Source organism: Pteropus alecto, unplaced genomic scaffold, assembly GCF_000325575.1.
Source record: "Pteropus alecto unplaced genomic scaffold, ASM32557v1 scaffold11, whole genome shotgun sequence".
NCBI lineage: Eukaryota > Metazoa > Chordata > Mammalia > Chiroptera > Pteropodidae > Pteropus > Pteropus alecto.
Window position 1 is genome coordinate 6,356,359 of NW_006431956.1, and position 20,112 is coordinate 6,376,470.

Below are 20,112 nucleotides of genomic sequence, written 5' to 3' on the forward strand. Positions count from 1 at the left end.
CCTTAGTATTATAGCCTTTTTCAGGTGCTGCTTGCTTCCTGGCCCTAATAAATCTCATGCTGGTAGAATCCTGTTTTAATGACCAGCATCAGCATATCCGGTCCTCTGTAACAAAGATATTTCCAGGTCCCAACAGACGGCCCAGGGTAACACAGCTGTAGTGATCTGGTTTCAATAAATCTTGTTAGCAAAAAATTCTATGTAACAGATGTTTTTTAGTAGTCCCTGTTAACGTATCGATGATTCTTCATAACAAAGGGAGCATGATTTGGGCCTTTATTTGTGCTGTTTGGCATAAAATATTTTTTAATCAATTCACTGATTTGGTAAAATATTGTTTAAAAAAATTTTTTTTACATCTGTTTTTGTTGGCACACTTTTAGAAGGACTGACAGAAAGCAAAAAGTGAGGCGATTCTCAAAACCAGAGTACGGAGCTTGGGTTTTCAGTTAAGGTCCTCTCAGGGGAAAAAAGACACAAAAATCAAGTTTTTGAAACGCCTTGGTTAATACAGTGTAGCAATAAGTCTTCTACTGAATTAGAATGTAACTCTACAATTCGAACGTCATTAAATGAGGTGTTCCTTCTGTTGACCTTTTTAAAGAAGAGAATACTACTTTCCTACAATGACCCAAGGTTAATTTTTTTTTAACTAGAAAATGCCAGTGCTTAGCACTCAAACCACTGCAGAGTTTGTGCTGAATAATGTATATAAATATCACAGAGTAAGCTAACTGACTAATGTTCCACAGTGATTATCAAATGAGAACATTTTGTTTTTCAACTATATGGACCCTTCTCAACCCAATACTCGCCTATCAAGCTGCCGTGGTTAACAGTTCTTCATCTATTCCTTTTTAAACAAATGCCGACTCTACCGATTTCGTGATTGTTGATGGACGTTCGTTTTTTCACACAGATATACACCAGGAAATGAAATACGACAACTACATGCTGTACTAAGGAAAATAATACAAGGGGGAAAATATTGTTTTTAGATAAGACTATTTCCTGGACCTTTCATGCTATCTTACAAACTGTCCGTCATATGTTAGAACGGGAACATGCATGACATCTATTTTTTTCCTATCATGGGCAATTCTCCTTATCTACCTAGACCTCAGCCTTTTTTCGTTCAGCAACGCTGACCCCCATATTTCATTGTAAAGTTCAATAAGACAAGGAAGTGAGCATTTCCCCTAATCGGAGAGAAAAGAGAGTTACGTAAGAATAAGGCTTCAGGGGTCTGCTGAGCAAAAAGAGTCGGAAAGAGGAAACAGAACAGCCTGCGGGTTTCATGAGAAAGCGCGGTTACCGTTCCGGGCTGTCCTCTACTTCTCTTTCTATGAAAGTCAGTCAGCACTTTCGACTTCCCTTCTGTGAAAATAACCCTCTTCCTCTTGTCCTTCAAGGAAAGTTGCTCCCATAATTTGTAGATTTGTAATACTCATTCTGCATAAATGCCATTTGTATATATTTATTGAAATGTAAATGTACAGAGTCATCGCCTCCTGGGCAAAATAGCCTCTCAGGAAGTTATAGATTCGGGACGCTCAGGCTACGAAAGAGTTAATTTGCCTTTTGGGTGCAACCATTAGTTTAAAAGGTTATTTGATCCTCTAGATTCTAGAAAAGGTTAGAATTAAGCCCTGGACCATGTGTTCTAGGAAAGCCTTCCCCAGTGTTTGGCATGTTCTAAACTGACATCTCATTTACTGATGTTGTTCAGGGACACATTATATTTACAGGGTATGAAAATAAGTCCAAGCCACTCAGTTAAATAAAACGAACATTGTGTAGTCCTCCACAAATTATGAACAGGGCATTAACAACTTCCTACAATACTAAATTATGACAATGGGACGTCTAAAATGTCTAATGTCCAGACACCGAACCAAATGTGGTCACCTTCAATGTTTGGCGGATTTTCCTGGAGGTGGTTGGGAAGAGGAATTTAGAATGACTTCCCTTCTTCCCAAACTCCTGGCCACCCGAGCCTGCTAACCACGGGGCTGTCAGAGACAACGGATGTTTATCAGGGAGTCAGTCCCATGTAACCACAGATCATGTCTACCTTGGGAGGTGACCGGAGGAGATAAACTGACCTGGATGAGGTGTCTGACCTCTCCCTCCCCTGACAGCTATTTCTCTCTCTAGACAGCTGCTGCTCCAGACCCACTGCGAGGCAGCACTTTGACAAATGAAGCCCAACTAGGATCCTTTGTTTCTCTGAAGCCAACGAGCTGGCATTCCACAAGCTCGTCAGGGGGCCATGAGTTACTGCCAGGCCAGGCTTTCGCTTCCTGCCCCCTGGAGACCCCTTGACCACACATTCCCATGATCTGCAGGGCCAGATAATGCTGTCCACAGTTCACATTCCAGCCTGTCAGGGCACTCTCAAAAATAAATAATATTTACAGCAGAGGTCAGAGCTGGCAAAAGCAAAGGGGGGAAAAAGTATCTCCAGAGAAAGTAGACTAGACAATGGAAGCCACTGGATCTGTGACTATTAAACCATTTTTCATGGGACTCCCGAAACCTCTGTAACCTGCACATACCCAAATCCCCAAACTCCAACACCAAAGGAAAGGCATAAAAAAGTAACAAAGTAAAAAAAAAAAAAACCCAAACAAAAAACAAACAAACAAAAAACATATGACAAAGTGTAGCTTCTCTATCCTGAAAATGTTTCATTCAACAAATTCGGTGAATGATGACTGGCCACCTACAGTGTTCAAGGCCTCCTACTAAGGCTATAAAAAAGCCTTAGTTAAAAATAAAAAATGACTACCTCTGCTTTATTAGCAAGAACTTGGGAAACCTAAATAAAAGGGGCCTGGAGGTCTCCTTAGGCAAATATTCAAACTGAGCCAAAGGGACTGCGTTTTAGAATCAGAGGTCAACACACTACACCCCACTGGCCAGATCCAGCCCTCTGCTTGTTTTCACATGGCCTGGGAACGAAGCTTGGCTTTTACATTTTTTAAATTGGTTGAAGGGAAAATCAAAAGAAGAAGACTATGTCGTGATACGTGGAAATGTATACGAAATTCAGATTTTCGACTCTATAAAGTTTTATTGGAACACTGCCGGCTGTCTGTGGCTGCTTTTGTGCTTAATAAAGGGTCAGCTGAGTAACTGCAACAGGACTGCATGGCCTGCAAAACCCAAGATATTTACTGTCCAGCCCTTTACAGAAAATGTTCGCCAATCCTTGTTTTAGATCATAAAATAATTCTGAGCTCTTGTTGAGATATGTGAGTGAGGACACAGCCTTCAGGTTTTGCTAGAAAGCCTTAGAAACGCACAGAGAGCACAGAGAAAGCAGCTAAGACCTGAAGAACCAGTCAGCAAGAACTTGAGAGGGTAGACAATACAGGTGGGCCACCGACCAAAGCAGTTTATGTTGCATTTACAGATCAAACCCCACAAAACATGAGAAACCACATGCATTCATTCCTGGAGGAGAGGTATGATTTCTGTTTAATACCGATTTTGCTGATTTCTTATCGATGGGCCAGAATCCTATATCCCGAAGATTCATTTTTCTCGTACGTGTGGTTTGGTCTTTCTGCCTCTAGACCTTGATTCTAAAAGAATGGGGCTCTCCCGGACTTCCCTCGGGGGGGTTGGATGCCACAGAATCCCAGGAATGAGGGCTGTCTCTGTTGGTGGATGCCTACAACCCCGTGCTCTGCAAAGTTTGCAGGGACCCTGAGGGATTGAGAGGCAAGTCAGCCACACTGGGGAACAGCAGGCAGTGCTGGATGCCATGAAGGGAAAGACGGCAGTGTGGGCTATTACAGAAGGTTTCCCGGGGGTCAAGGCTGGCTACATCCCCTCTCACATGATACAATGTCTGCAGAAGAAAGAGAAATGGAAGCAGGATATTCTTGTTTTAATACTTTCATGAGCAGCATCTCCCTATTTTGTCTCTTGAGGGTCGGGGACTAAAACAGAGGGAAAAATAAAATAAAACCTCTGTGTCAGGGCTGCCAGGGTTCTCTGCAGCATTATCCATGCCCCAGTGGTGAGTCAAGGCTTTCAGAGACCCTGGGACAACCTGAGAAACCTCCGTACAATGGCCATGTGTGACTCTGGGTCCTCACCTCAGCCTTATAGTAACCTCTAGGCTTTTTATTTACTACAGAACATCTTCCTGGCTAGTACTATATTTTCTATGCCTGGTGTATCCGCTTTAATCATCAACTTGAGAGTTGGATGTCATACTAGATATTGTCAATAAACTGTCCTCTTACAAAAGAGAGAATACTTTCCATGAATAGAGATGCAAAATAATACCTTTTTAAACAACAACAAAAACTTCTGTAAACTCACCTAGAAAAATCTCCCTTTGCCTCCTGCAGAAGAAAAAAATGCAGCATCAGTGCAACATTCCAGTCCAGTGTTACAGACCCTGAAATACATTCTACAGTCCTCACAGCGCCCCGCAAATAAGCCCAGCTTATGACCGCTGTGGTCCCATCAGCGATGGGAATGTAATTAAGAAGGGATGCATGTGTTTGCCACTTAAACGTGAAATGCTAAATTAGACTTTAACAAGTTCTACCCAAAGGAAGTGAGTTATCGTGACAAAATACAAGTTGCCACCTGTAGGATCTGGTCTAACTTTTTCTAGTCCGTAGATGATGAATCTGAATGTGTGTCTGGGTAGAACGGTCTATATCTTGTGTTACTTGTTGTTCTGTCTTGTACTGTGGACTATGTCCCCATCATTCTGAAGACTCCTGGTGGCAGGGACCTGGAACCTCTGGTAAATGTAGCCTAATGCCCTGAACGCAGTTGGTGGCCAATCAATCTTCGTCAAAGGGACAAATGAATGACGTCATTTCTATTTCTCCTGCCATTGTTGCTAATAGTAATACCTCTTTTTTTTTTTTTTTTTTTTTTTCATAAAGCTAAAAGTCTTTTCCTTATCTTCCCAGGGGGTGTGAAGTGATTCTCTTGGCAATTACTTCTTGCTATTTACTTGGCTTTCTCCAGAGTGGGGGAGAGCGCCAAACCTGAAGAAAATGGGGTTACAGAATGATCTCAGTTTCCCCGAGGCTCAGGTTATTTGAATTTGCACAGAGAGGCACCGTCTTAAAATTCTGGAATACCAGAAGCTCCTATTTACTGCCACAGTGTGTTGTCCCTACTAGCTCTTTCCCGATCGTGGCTAAAAACAATTAAGGAGACCCCGGGCCTGTGGACGTGGCCGCTGACCGTGCATGCACAGTCTTACCCCTCTTCTTCCGCGTATGGTCAGGAGAGGAGAACTTACCTGTAAAATGTAGGAGGCCAATTCGAACACTACTTCGCTGTCGACATCTATCAGCTCCTGCAAGGGAGACCGACAAGGAAGGTGGGGTTGGCGTTGTAACAGCAACTGCTTTCTGAGGTCTCCCCCCAAAAAGAGGCCTGGCCTTCCTTTCCTAGGGAGTCCCCAGAATCTCAGACGCTGACAGACGCTCTCTGGTCCCCCAGGCAACGTCTCTGAATCACCTGGCCCTAAGGGTTCCCTGACACGCTTTTCACAGCTCTTGGCCAGAATGGACCCAGGGGCCCTGAGCCTACGTGGTCGTCTCGAAGGCCTCATCTTTCAACCTTCACGAGAAATGAAGGCATGGGTCAGTCCTGGCTTTGTACAAATCTGTTCATCTGAATCATCCATGGAGTCAGGTTACTTGATAACCAACTGCATTTTCTTCGTAAACGCTCACTTCAGAACCAGGAGGAGGAAGGCTTTATTGAAGGACATGTTATCATAGGATTGTCAGTCTGTAAATTAAAACTAAATAGCGCCAAAGATACAGTTCTCGGTGGTCACATTTCTCTCATGCACGCACTTAGCTCAATGTCGCCGTTGCCTGCCGTGGTGTCGGAGCAGACACAGCCCATGTCTGTCAGTGCAGGAGGTTCTACTGGTCAGCACTATTGCACAGTCGAAGCTTAGGAATGCTTCCGGCCCATTGGTTCTTCCCCCAGACATTTAATCATGATCTGTAAACATGGTCTTCGAAGGACATAAACCTTTTGAAAGAAACTAATATACATGTTTTCCCAATATGTATGTGGTTCTTATCTCCCTTCTAAGTAGCTTTATGGAGGTATAACTGATATATACAAAAAAACGGACATGTTGATATATACGATCTGATGAGTTTGGACATATGCAAACACCTGTGTACCATCACCACATTCAAAGTAATAAACATATCCACCACCTCCAGAAGTACCCTGGTGTCCCTCTGGGTGCATGGGTGTATGTGTGTGTGTGTGTGTGTGTGTGTGCGCGCGCACACACACACGCCTGCATGTGAGTGGTAAAAACCTTTACCAGCATGAGATCTACTCTCCTAACTCATTTACGTGCACGACTCTGTATTGCTACGTATAGTTCAGCTCAAAGGGCAACTCGGAGCCCGTCGGCACGAAAGAGCCATAACCAAACGAACGGACGGCAGGCTTCTGTCATCAAGCGTTTAATAGGAACGTCCACCTTCTGTTTTCTTTCCCACATCACTAGATCCTGCAGCAAGTGACAGGAGCATAGAAAGTGAGAGGTTGGACAGACCTAGGGGCAGCCAGCCCAGACCCTGCTCACACCGAGATCAGAAACGCAAGACTGTACGGGACTTGCCCAAAGTCACGAGGCCTTCGAGGCCGTGATGGAGCTGGACACGACCCCCAAACCTCTTGCCCAGCATGTGGCCTCCCGAGGGCGTGCATTCCTCCAAATCGGTCGGGCCTCGGCCTTGGCCAACGCATCTCAGAACCACAGCTGTCATCGAAGGTGGCTAAAACAGGAATTACTTTCCACTGGAATTACACACTGAACCCTGAGTCATGGATTTTGATTTTTCTTTGTGGTCCAGAACTGGCTGGCCCCTGAAATTCGAAACAGTGCGCTGAAGCAAGACTGTATCTTTCGAGGGAAAGACATCATTCGGGTTCTTTGGGGCTTAGGATTTGCAATGTTTGCTGTTGAACCCCCTTAGAAGTGTGGGCTTCTAAGAGAAGAATGGGGGACCATAATTCTTTACGCTTAACCAGCTACAGGAGCTTTATGGCCGCTGCAGTAGACACAGACTGTCAGAGCTGGCAGGTGCAGGAACGCCTAGCTGTGCATTTCGGGCATGACCAGGTCCCACCAGGATGTAAATCATTTCACAGTGCACATTGAGCAGAAAATCCGTCCAGGGTTTCCACGATGGACCGTTTCTCACCTCAGTACATTCCTTGCCATCCCCATCGGCATCCTGCGGTGACTCCTGTGTACTTGACAGAGCCTCGGCTTAGTGCTCTGGGATGTGTGTTCTGTCAAACATTTACAGCTGTGCTGCAGCCAGAGGTCAGCGGTGGCTAATATTTAATATCCGAGGAGCGGCTTGGCTAACGTGCAACTCCAAACCGACCTTCAGAAAACAACCCTTGTGTGAACACAGCTCCGAGTCCATTATTTGACTCGTCTGCTGATGAGGATGTGGACACTGTGGGGAGAGGCAGGGTGGGGGAGGCGGAGCGAGGTCTTGGAAATGTGATCTTCCTTTACACAACCCATTGTGCAGTCCCCAGAGACTGCTGGACACTAACCTGCAGTGAACACTAATTATAATGTACTGTTTTTCAGAGTAAAGCTATTGAAAATGCACCATGAAATGTCCGACCTGATTCGCCCAAGCTCTCTCTCACTGTGTCTGTCCTCGGGTGGAGTGGGAACCAGCCTCTCGCTGGGGTGTTTTCACCAACTCTGACTCTGACCGTTTCCCAGTGAAGATACCGAACAGTGAGAGGCGAAATGTGACCCATTAGAGGGAGAAGTGGCCCAGACATCCACACACGTGCAAAGTCCGATGGAAAAGAGGGCTGCATTCTGATTTCTCGCTTTGTCTCCTTCGTCTTGGCCGCGTTCAAGAATCATCTCACTGTCTGTCCTCCCAGGGGTCAGGACAGAGACCTACACGGGGAGCGTAGGGACCAGTTTAGGATGACGGGAAGGCGCGTTTCCGGTTGGGAAGAAAATACTTGCCTACCCCGCAGTCTCTGCCGGATTCCTTGATGTCTTCTGTTCCTAATACCTTTCCCCGTCACACCTGGCCCTCCCAGCTGATTGTACCTTTGAAAATTCACCGCGATGGCACAGAGCTGCCGACAGACGTTCTGCCCACGCCACATACTTCCCATCGCACTTCAAACCTTGACAGCCGAGTTCCCGGGTAGAGGCGTGAATAGATGTTTCCGGAGATCCTCCTCCAGGCACCTGCTGCCAGAGAACATCTAAAAGACGACTCTACCTCCCTCTCACCTGACCCCTCTGTCAACCAGAGGTGGCTTCTTTCGTGTGTTTCTGCTCACGCAGAGAAAATAAGCTGAATGGGACCAGACGGTGGGTGTGTAAAACACCCACACTTTCCAGGGGCGCTGAGTTTTCCCTTGACTAAGTACAAAATGGGAAAGAAGATGGGGGAGCAGGAGAAGACCCTTCCGGGAAGGCCCGCAGGCATTTCTCGCGGGGCACCAGCCAGGCGCTGCTGGTGTGACATTTCTCTGTGCCCCCAATGCTCTCTGAGCCGTTTGGGATGGGGTGCCTGCAGGGCTGTTTGCTGAGCTAGAATCTTGCCTGCGAATCTAGGGGGTCTGCTGGGCATGCAATAATTTTATCTTCAGACTCCCCGGTCAGTGGGGGAATGGTGGTAGACGAGAATGTGACGTCTGGTAGGGATCGTGGCCATTTGGTGTGTATTTGGGGGCATCTGTTTCACGTACCACTGGATAATGTGAGCTGCTTCCTTTGATCTTTTGAAAAATGGTAGAGGAAGGCAAAATGTGCCCGTCTGCAGGTGTGTGCATGTGCGTTCAGAGCGGGGCTAGGGAGGATGGCCCCAGCTCCTCCCCCTCAGCGTGGTTTTACCCCAGGTGATTAAGTAGCTGAGGAAGAGGCCTGAGGTCATTCATCAGCAGCTTATATAGTGGCTGATGATATTCTCAGAAAGATTTCCATCTGAGGGTCTCCAAGTGTTCCAAACGGAGCCCCACGGGAATGCCAAGTGCCAGGTGTGGTGGACTTTCTCCAAGAGCCCCAAGGCCTGCAGGATCTCGCCACCATCCCCTGCCTCTGAGGGAAGCGGTGGGGGCCTTGCCACTCAACAGAGACTCGTAATGCAAAGCATCCCTCTGTGGCCAGGAACCACAGAAATTCCAAATGTCACGTAAGATTAACGAGAAAACTGGAACAGAAAATGGGACTGAAGGGCCACGTGGTCAGTGGAGAAGATGCCGGTGAGAATGGCCTTTGCAGAGTCCACTCAGAACGGCAGGCAGGGCTGGCCCGATGGCTGCCCTAATGCCTCGTCGCCAACTGTGGCCGCCTTTCTTCTTACCCTGAAACGTCTAAAGATGACAGTTCCTTGCTGTCCTCCTTAAGACCCTTTCCACTCTCACCTGAAAGTTCCCGGGGCTACGTCCAGCCCCGCAAAACCCCCCGACAGCTCCGGCACACTGAACGAGTCACCTGATTTCCCTGAGTTCCGTCTTCCTCAGCAGCAGAATGCGGATGATTTCTCTTCCAATTATTTTACCGAGTTCGGTGAGGTGTAAATGCAGACCCTAGACACACTAAAGATCACGTCTGTATATTTACTGTCGCTCACTGGTGTTTATAGACCATCTGAACTCCAGTTCTGCCCGTTCTTCAGTATTTTTCGGCATATATAGGAATCTTCAGGAAGATATGTATTTTTAAAGAGGTGGGCAGCATCGTGCGTGTGTGTATCGGTCCCTGTGCATATCAACCCCAGCGGGTCCCGATGCCCACGTTTTGCCTCCCGGTGGCTGTGTAACTGCCCCGCCTCATTGCACAACTCGTCATGACTGCACGAAGTCGCCCCCAGACAAACAGGGGCCGTGGTGTGTGATAAGGCTGATGCGATCTCGCACAATTGCTCTTTTTAGCCCTTTGCCAGTTTTTCATCAGTCGAGTCACTTCATGTTTGCCTGATGATCCACTGTGGTGCACTGCTGGGCCACCCCTCTCTCTCTGTGGCACGGGGATGGCCCCTGCTGTCAGCATGCAGCCTGTGTCACGACCCCAGGCAATCCTGTAGAGGTCATGGGCACAGTCCACGTGAGTTTATTTCTACAGTGGAAAACAAAAGCCCCTGTCTGTCCTTCTGTCCTTCCATTCTCTGACACTACACCTGCAATAATCGAACTAAGAGCTAAGGACGGCGATTCTGAAATTCTGAGACTAATATTTCGGTTGCTTCCTTTGTCCTGTGGGACTTGACTCTGGGCTTCGTTTCTCTCCTCTTCAGAGATGACATCATGTTGCTCGTTAGCAAAGCCCTTTGAAGATTTTGGATAAAGACTGCTTATTTCAATTCCAATAAGAGTGATAGTATTTTAGACCGAAGAGACAAACGTGGCCCACGGCTGATTATTTAAGCTCCAATAAGACCAACGTGGACATCTCAGAAAAGAAGGCTGGACAAGACCCCTTGGCACGTATAAAACAGGAATTTGAAGCTCTTTCTTTTCTGACATGATCAGCTCTCAGTGGGTACATGGAGGCACCAAACTTGGTAATTTCCTAGGAAACACATGAATCCTCGCTCCTTGAGATTGGAACGTAATCAGTTAAAAAGAATTTACTGAACACTGACTACGCGCCTGATTCAGTGATAGCTTATGGAAGGCGATCATGAAAATTCACTCAGAGAAACGCTCGCGCCAACTTTTCTTCCAGCCCAAAGAGGCACATTTCAGTCTATCTTCAGGTGGTGTCCACAGGTCCTGCTTCTTTGGTTATCATCCTTGGATGAGGTAAGTGTTGAGATCAAGTACAATTTGAATGTGACATAAAAGTGGATGGCCAAACTCTTCACGTCTGGGCAAAGCTATACTGGTTTGAACATGAGATTCATAATTGAGCAGTTAGTCATTCTGACCAGTCCCTCACTTTGCCCAACTTAAATCACAGAAGAACCAAATCACTCCTAATGAGGCCTGAAGGGAAACAGCGGCCTTTCGGTGTTGGAGCCAATTTCCTTGTCCCTCTGTGAAGAATATTCAGGGCTGGATCTCAGATTTCTTTCTTTCCCTTCCAAATTTAAGATCTATAATCTATGGGATTCCTTCTAAAAAATTAAACAGATGTTGACATTTTAGGACCTAGCGCTTGCTGTTCGCGAGGCTCCTGAAAATTATTGCGGTGACTCATTTTTGACGGCGATTTCGGGCAGGATTCGAACCTGCAGCCTGACGGTGGGGACAGAGCTGAGATGAGCATCCACGTCCACCCGACCGCTCCTGCGTCGTGTGACGCGCCCACTGCCTCCTGGGAGGCTGACCGATGGGCCTCTTCAGTTGATGAAGGAGGAGGCCACATCCAAAGACAGAGCCAGATGGAAAATCTGGCAGCACAGCTCTGCTTTCTCATCACTCCCGAGGGAACACACAACGTCCCCAGGCACAATTCCCATGGGAAGCGTTCCACGGAACCAGGCAGATTTCTAAACGCGTTCCCTCCAGCCCCTGGCCACCGCACCTGTCACCTTAGTGAGTTAAAACACATCCGAAGTGCTGTGGGAGCGGGTGGCCACGTGGGGTGTCGGTGACCCTACTTTATACTCCCTCCTGCTGCACTTAAACTGGACGGTTACGGCCCTGCTCTCTGCCGACTGTGGTCTAGTCTTCGACAGCTTGGACAGAGGACGACTGTATCGTCTTGCTCTTTTTTGTAGAAAGCAGGGGGAAGTCAGAGAGAAACCCACCGTGGTCATGCTTCCTGCCGCCCGGCCAAGGAAGACTTGAAAGTAGGAAGGTGGTATGCGTAGTTTGGAAAAAAATAATAAAACAAAAAGCCTTCCCTCACTTTGCTGCTGTGGAAGGGACCTCAGGTGTGCTGCCCGGAGAAGATGAACGGGAAGCTGGGATGAAGCGGACGGAAAGCGCAGGAATTGAAAGGGGACTGTGTCCGGGACACAGGCCCCGGACGGAAGCAGGAAGGCCCTCCTCTGACAGATGAGGAAAGACAGCCAGACGCCGACACCTGGGGTTCCCACGGAAAGAGCTAGTCCCTGCGTCACTCCACAGGGACACCCACCGGGGGACCGTCCCTACCTGGGCTGTGGGGGCATCCGTTAGCTTTTAAGTGCTTCATTCATAAATATGGATAGACAGACCAGGATCAACAGACAAGTGAGAACAGCCTCCTACACACACCAAAAAGAACTGGATGGGAACAGAAAGGAAACAGAACATGTATGATAATCAATACTATCAGAGCAATAAGAGGATCTAAAGTTCAAAGATGATAGGAATATATATATATATATACGTGTATATATATATGTATGTGTATATATATGTATACATGTATGTATGTGTGTGTGTGTATATATATATATGTATGTATGTATGTATAAACCAGGTAATATGAAGTCTTGGAAATTAAAAACAACAGCAAAGGTTAAAAAATCAACAAGAGGAGGTTAATGAGAATATGGATGAAATCTCCTAGGAAGGAGAATAAAAAGACAGAGGTGGAAAATAAGAGAGATGAGAGATCAAACCAGGTGAAGCAACACCTTTGATATCCTGAGAGAAACCTGCATTTCCACATTCAGTCCAACTATGAATCAGATATGAAGGCAGAACAGAGACTTTTCCTGGATATGCAGGCGCCCATGTGACTTCCCCTGTGCACGCTCTCTGGCTTTACTGCAGGATGTGCTCCAGGGAAACAATGGTGTAAAACAAAACACAGGAAGACGGAGGATCCAGGGCACAGAGGACACACAGCAGAGTAGGGGCGCAGACATGTCCAGAGGGGGAAGAGGTGTCCTGTTGTGAGGGCTGCAAATAAGGCCACATCCAGACCGGAGAAAAAGGACAGAGGGCTCCAAAAGGGAGGTCCCAGGAAAAACAACAAAGGCAGCCAACGGCAAAAACCAAAGCAAAGAGAGGAGCCGATGGAATTACTGCCTGATGTATTTGGAAATGAATGTCGACATGCCTTTGGGAACCTGTAGGCACTTTTGGGAAAAGAGATGATGGGTGCAGAGAAACAAGTAACAACAAGGCAATTATTACCTTTAGGTAAAACAACTGGTTATCTAAAAAAGGAATCACAAACATAGGACGCTACTTGCATTAGTCATAATACTGTAACGCTGACGGCTGTGGCTCCCAAGCCACACTGGGAAAATGGGGAAAGGGACAGTGCGGATGGCTGTACAGGAGACTTGAATCCTTGCCTCTCGTCACAGGAGCTCAATATCTCTAAAATGGATAAATCAAGGAATAACGCCCTTTGCCGATTATTTGGAAATAGAGGGGCAAATACTAGGAGAAACAGCTAAAATGGTTGAAAGTGGGGAGACTTGGGGTGTGTGTGGCTCTTGTTCATAATAAGCCTCTTGGAACCATTTGGCTTTTAAGCTGTGTCATAGACCATGTGTGTTTCATGCCACTGAACTCGGACTCCTGGTGACTCTGAACGAGGCGTGTGCAGTGTCCTGTCCTCAGCCGCCCTGCTCAGCCCCTGTGCACTCATGCCTACAGCTGCTCTCATGTAGTCAATCCACCTCATATTCAGTCTTCCTTTTTCCTGCTGCCTTCTGTTTTTCCCCCGTTTGTGTCCTATGTTACTCTGATAAAAATAAACACGAATGCTTTCAAAAGTGAATGACAGAGCGACCTGGAAAGAGCATGAATAAATAGCTTATTTTATCTGAACGACTTGGATTCCAGTACACTGTAGGAACCATTTGACCAGGAAACAGGGAGCGAGCTGATACAGTAAACCTGTGCCGGGCCAGCCGAAGCCTCGGGTATCAGCACCGCCTGCAGATTACACATCGGGCACCAGCCTCTGGCAGCGTGGACGGATCAAAGCTCACAGCCAATATAAACACCTCGCGTCTGAACCCAAGTGAGCGGTTCTGTCTCGGTTCTGTCTCAATGGGAGCTAACAGTGTGTCTGGCATGGTGCTAACTGTGTTCATGCTTTATCCCACTTAATCTTCCTGAGAAGGTTGCAGAAGGGTCTTTTACTATCCTTGCAAACCAAAGAGGAAAATTAAGCATGGTGACGTTGCAGAAAATGCCCACATTTATTGCATTTACTAAGAGGCGGAGCTGGGAAGGGAACCTACGTCTGTAGGACACCAAATCTAAACTTCAAAGCATAGTCATTCGGCTTCTGGAACTCCAATGTCTTCACACATTTACAACTATGCAAGACAGGTCACACTTCCTGTTCAATCACTTCCGAGTTCTTTGAGTATGTCCCTTACCCTCTCTGATATCAGTGTCCTCCTCCTAGAAACTTAATGTGTCCCATTCAACCTCACTCATGAGGCACGAATGAGATAACACATGTGAAAAAACTTCTATAAACGCCGTGTCAATTTATGCAAATGAAAATATTATTTTTGATGACGGGGCGGTCTTGCGATCTGGTCTCCTATACAAACTTTGGAACAGCCATCCCTGGGCCACCTGCATGACCCAGCTCTAGTACAGATCCCGAGAAGGGACAGCAGGGGTTCTGGAGAGACACAGCCCCCAGGTCATCTGCCAGGCTGCTTCTGTGGGTGCTGTGATCCCAAACGTGGCTGGCTCTGAACACGTCAGTCACCACTTGTACTTGGGGGACGAGTAATATTTAGTCCTGAGAATTTTTTTTTTGATTTCCCATAAATCCCAGAGTCCTCAGAAGCAATAGAGTCCTTAGCTCCAGCTCAGAATTTACAACTAATGGACAAGTAGTTACCAGAGGGTAAGGGGTGGGGTAGGAGGGGAGAGGTAGACGGGGTAAAGGGGTCAAATGTAGGGAGGCGAGTGGAGGGTGAAGTGGGTAAAGGGGATCAAATATATGGTAGCTGAAAGAAACTGGACTTTGGGTGGTGATCACACAAGAGAATATATAGATGTCAAATTACAATGTACACCTGAAAATTATATAATTGTATTAACCAATGTTACCCCAATAAGCCTAATAAAAAAAAAGAACTAGACTAAACTGAGCAACCCTGAGAGGGAGACGATCTCTCTTCCTCTGCCCAGGTGTTATGATCTGGGGTAACTTTTCACCTGCCAGGGTTTAAGGAGATTTCATCAGTTCAGTGACTTTCCAGACATTTTCTGCCCACGTCTGCCACCTGGTGGACAGTGCTCACTTTTCATCCCCAATCGTTTTCGAAAGTGCTTTCTTATTCATTAAAGAGCCAGCAGTTACTCTCCTGACCTGTGAGGTATGTTAGGCTGGTATTACCATGACCACTTTATAATGAGAAAACAAAGGCTTAGAGAGAGGAAGGAACTTGTAAGTTCCTGGAACTACATTTCGTGGCTTTTCCCTCCATTCAGCAAAAACCCAAAATACTTTAGTCTGCGTGCTCTGGGTGTGAGCCCAGTTTAAGTTCTGGCTCAGCAGCTGTCACCAAGTGAGGTCCTTTCACAGAGCTGCATTTGATCACTACCAGGCCCTCATTACTTTGAATATTTGCATTTGGTGGAACTATTCTGTGTCATGAATGTGCTGAAGCACTTCCAGAAGGAAGAGTGATGGCCGATACCCCATTTCAAATCGTGTGTGTGTGTGTGTGCGTGCGCGCGCATGTTTTAATGGTTAGTGGGTTCCTGCGATCCCCTCAAACTGGGTTTAGTTATGTGAAAACAGAGGCAGGGGGATCTGCCGGGCAAGGACTCAGTACAGCCACGGACTGCTTCAAAACAGGGCACTTGGCTTTGAAGTTCTCTGGCTTCGGGGACATTCGCCACCCTAGGGAGAGTCTGCCCTCCCAGGTGCAGGGTGACCGAGCTCTGTGATCTGGAGTCAGGCGTCCACCTTCGACCCCACGGACACTGCCATTTAAGGAGATACGCGACCTCAGGATCTTATGACCTTTCTGGGCCTCATCCTCCTCACAGGGCCGAATCGCAGAATTCCTTTCAGAGGTGTTGTGTCGAGGCAGCCACACAACTTACAGAAAGCACTCGGCACCCAGCCTGTCACAGTGCGACCCGGACACGTGTCAGCGGGCCTTCTCCGTGTTGGGAACGAGCCGCTCAAGGTGGCGTGCTGAAGGCGGCTCTCCCGAGACACAGGCGCATGCTGGGGGTCAGCAGAGCGGGGTTGACTTTCAATGTGTTCTCTGAGCAGTGGTTCTCAGCCCGGGGGGCTCTGCTGCAAGGCCCTCTCCCCAGGGAGGGGTGTGTAGGTGTCCAATGAGAGGAAACACTGCTAGCAGCTGGGGGAACTGGAAACAAGCGACTGTCCCACTCAATTAAGGACTGTCCCTTGACTAGACATTTCTCTGACGAAGATGCACCAAAGGCTGGTGAGCATTTGAACAGGTGCTCAATATCACTAATCTGTAGGGAGATGCAAATCAAAACCGCACGGAGATACCATCCCCTCCTCATTTAGAAGGCAACTATCCAAAAACCCCAAAACAACAAGTGTTGGTGAGGATGTGGAGAAATTGGGACCTTTCTGCACCGTTGCTACGGATATAAAATTGGTGCCGTCACTATGGAAAGCAGCATGGCAGTTCTTTAAAAAATAAAAAATAGAACCACCACATGATCCAGCAGTATCACCTCTGGGTATACACCCAGATCAAGTGAAAGCAGGGATGTGGGCAGATATTTATAACCCCGTGTTCACAGCAGCATTAGTCACACTAGCTCAAAGGTGGAGGCAACCCAAGTGTCCCCCTGATGGGTCAACGGCTAAACAGGATGTGGTAAACCCATATGATTAAGTATCAGTCAGCCTCAAAAAGGAAGGGACTTCCGACACAGGCTGCAGCGCGAAGGAACCTTGAGGACATGACACTAAGTGAAATGAGCCAGTCATGAAAGGACAAATCCCGGAGGATGCCACTTCTACGAGGTCCCTGCGGTGGTCAAGTTCATAGAGGCAGAAGAATGGTGGTTGCCAGGGGCTGGGTGATGGAGGGTGAAGAGTGAGTGTTTAATGGGGACCGAGTTTCAGTCCTTTAGGATGAAAAGAGTTCTCGAGATGGACGGTGAGGACGTGAACGCAACGTGCTTATGCCACTGAACTGTGTACCTAGCGACGGTTACGACCGTAAATTTTTTGTCTGTTTTAGCACGATTAAAATAAATTGTCCCATCCAACGTGCCAATAGCATCCATTTGAGTGATACTGCCAGAATATCTAAAAATGGTCAGATGTACATGCATCAGGTTACAAGAAGTTCATTCAGACCAGTGAGAACTACCAGTATTGGCCAGTATTATTTGTCATGCTTGTCTAGGCTTCCTGTTTGTCTCTGTTGCCAGGTTAAGGAGACCTCTAGGATCAGGTTAAGGAACACCTCAAGGAGCCACAAACACGGTGACAGGATCGGAAGGAGGCACATTATTTAAACTGGTACCTTTAGTTTCACGGAGTTCTCATTTATTTACAGTAATTAATTTATAAATTCCTTCTACTAATCAATAAAATCACGTTCGGGGCAACACCTTGGGATTCCCAGCTTCAGATGATACTTTGGAATTTCAATAGGAAACTCTGAACAGGAAGAGGAAGTTCTTACCTTGTAGATGCAGGATTTAGCATTCAGAAAGAAGAGCTCAATGGTGGCATTGTCCTTTAGGTAGGAAATGCTTTCTATGTAGAACCTGGAAGACAAAAACTGCCAGTGAACCACAGAAGCATCGACTGACCGACCAGATAATCGAATGTCCTCTGAGCCAGAGGATGGGGCACGGAGACTTGAATGCCCAACCCTAAATAAACGAAAGAAAAAGGCATCGTCGGTTGTTTTCACAGGATTCCTTTTGGAGAGAAAACAGTTGTTTTTCAAGTCCATTTATGGCAGGTTAGGACCATCTTGCGTGACACCTCTCACCATCGTGAAGAACTGGGCCTGCCATTAACTCCTTAGAGTGGACTTAAACTTGACCATCTACTTTCTTTTTCCTTATCTGCTTCCCATTTTTAAACATTATTTGTTTTCAATACATGACTTTTTTGTCCTAATCATTGCTGAGGTGGATTTTTAAAAGATAATTTCCTCTGCTTCATGGGACGACAAGCCCTATTTCTCTATGAAATAGAGAAATTTCTCTATGACCTATCTTCCCGATGGTGGTGAGGTATGGTCTGATTTCTCCTCATCCACAGGGACTGTGGCAAATGTTCTCAACACTATGACATTAATGCATATTAAGCCAAATGAGAATTGAATTTTTATCCAGATGGAGCGTATAGATTTTTTTTCAAGGTGAAACATGCTGAAATTAAGTTTACCTTAAATGTGCCTTTACACATCGACTTTGGAGTTGATTAAATTCCTTAATTAGATAAGGTACTTGTACTAGTGTACGGGTCAGCTGCACGAGGGGGTGTGAGTCAGTCAAGGGGAGAGGGGATGACGTAAATGCAGAGCCCTGCAGGGGGAAGGGCTCTGAGAGGGGGGGACGACTCTGGGAGGGCACTGGGTACCTGCCTCGTGGAAACTGGGGGTACCGAGAGGGGGAGAGGCGAAATAAGCAAGTCACAAGACCAGTGACCCGGTCCCAGCTCCGTGGGATTTAGGGCGAGTCACATAGTCTCTCCGGGCTTGTTTTCCAGACTGTAAAAGAGACGGCGGAACTCGGTCAGTGTTCCTCCACCTAAGAAGTCCACTGCCTTCAAATGCTGGAACCTAATTCAGACGAAAACGAGAATCACAACAGCAACAAGGACAAACCAACACTATATGAGGCGCACAGAACGTGTCCGAACGCTAGGTCAAGTCCGCGGCTCACCACTTAGCGACTCATCTGTGGACTAAGTAAATGATATTTTCTATCGTTCTTCAAATGTGTGCGAGGCTGTTGTGATTAATACAACACAGATTCACTTACATCTGTGAGCGAACCCAGAGTAACTTCAGAGATTAGCAGATACCGTCCATCAATGGATGTGAGTGCGATCACCATCATGTGAGAGTCTACAGAATTTTTGGAAATTATGCTACGGCCTTCATTCTTGCAAAGCCTGGGAATGAGAAGGCTGGTTGATCTCTGCCCCTACCTCCCCCCGGCCCAAAAAAGCACCTGCCTCCTGCTTTTGAAGCCAGTATTTTAGGACATGGAAACCTCCATTCAATGTCTGTAGGGGGCTGGGAGGAACTAAAATTGCAAGCTAGCAGTTCTCTGATAACAGAGACTTGAAATGCAGTAACCAAGTTGACATCTCAAAGCAAAATAAGCTAAGCTTGATTTACTTTAATAAAGAATGAAGAAAGGAAGGGAGGAAGTTGAGGGAGAGACCCAGGGAAGGGAAGAGAAAGGAAGGGCGAGGAGGGGAGGGGAGGGGAGGGGAGGGCAGGAGGAGAGGGTGACCAAGCCTCCGATCCCAGTCTGGGTGCTCGGAAGGATGCCCGAGGGCTGGGCGACTTGCAGGCGTGTCCTGCTGCAGAGGATGCTCGCTCTGCGTCCCTGTTTGGGCTATTCCTGTCACCCCCAAACAACCCTCCGTGCTGTCCCCGTGGTCCTGTCTGTTCCCTGGAACGGCTCCTTCTAGGCTGCCAACTCCTTCAGGGCTGGGCCGAAATCCGATTCATTTTCACATCTCTGGCCCGTACGCAGTGCCTGGCACAAACGTGAGCTTACGGCACGTCTGCAAACGAAACTCTGATTTTCGACTGTTCTCTCCACTCACCGGTGGTGAGAATTCCTTATGGGACAGTGACCTGGGCAGGGAAGGCAGCGCAGGAGGCAGGGGAAAGAGGTGATTTCCCAGACGTCAAGAAAGCCCAGGTTAGGGGGTCTCACATGCCACGTTCAGGCCTCGCCCCCCGGCCCCTCGGCCCCTCGGCCCCTCTTCCCCTCTCCCTCATTCTTACACGGGAAGTTGGTCAAACAGAGCTGCTGCCCACCCTGGCTCCTGACGCCAGAAGCACAGCGGAGGCTTCTTGCGTTTGACAGTGAGCGGCCTGAACTGTAATAACTTTGAGTCTACATCTGTTGGGGCCGGAGTAAATGAATTTTCCAAGCAACGCCTTATGTCTTTCTCGCATTCGTTTTAATTCTTGAGAATTAAGCAGTGAAGACGTTCTGTCTCTCTGATAACGAATTTTCTCA

The 20,112-nt window shown here is 47.2% G+C and overlaps 1 protein-coding gene across 1 annotated transcript in view; it reads right to left on the reverse strand.

Annotated features, from left to right (window-relative positions):
• FRMD4A (FERM domain containing 4A) overlaps positions 1-20,112 on the reverse strand; it is a 290,837-nt gene that overhangs the window by 98,480 nt on the left and 172,245 nt on the right. Inside the window, exons 5-7 of the mRNA XM_025043396.1 lie at positions 17,577-17,661; positions 5,285-5,341; positions 4,339-4,361 (exon numbers count right to left, since the gene is read on the reverse strand). Of these exons, the coding sequence (XP_024899164.1) occupies positions 4,339-4,361; positions 5,285-5,341; positions 17,577-17,661 (165 nt within the window). The remainder of the gene's footprint in view (positions 1-4,338; positions 4,362-5,284; positions 5,342-17,576; positions 17,662-20,112) is intronic.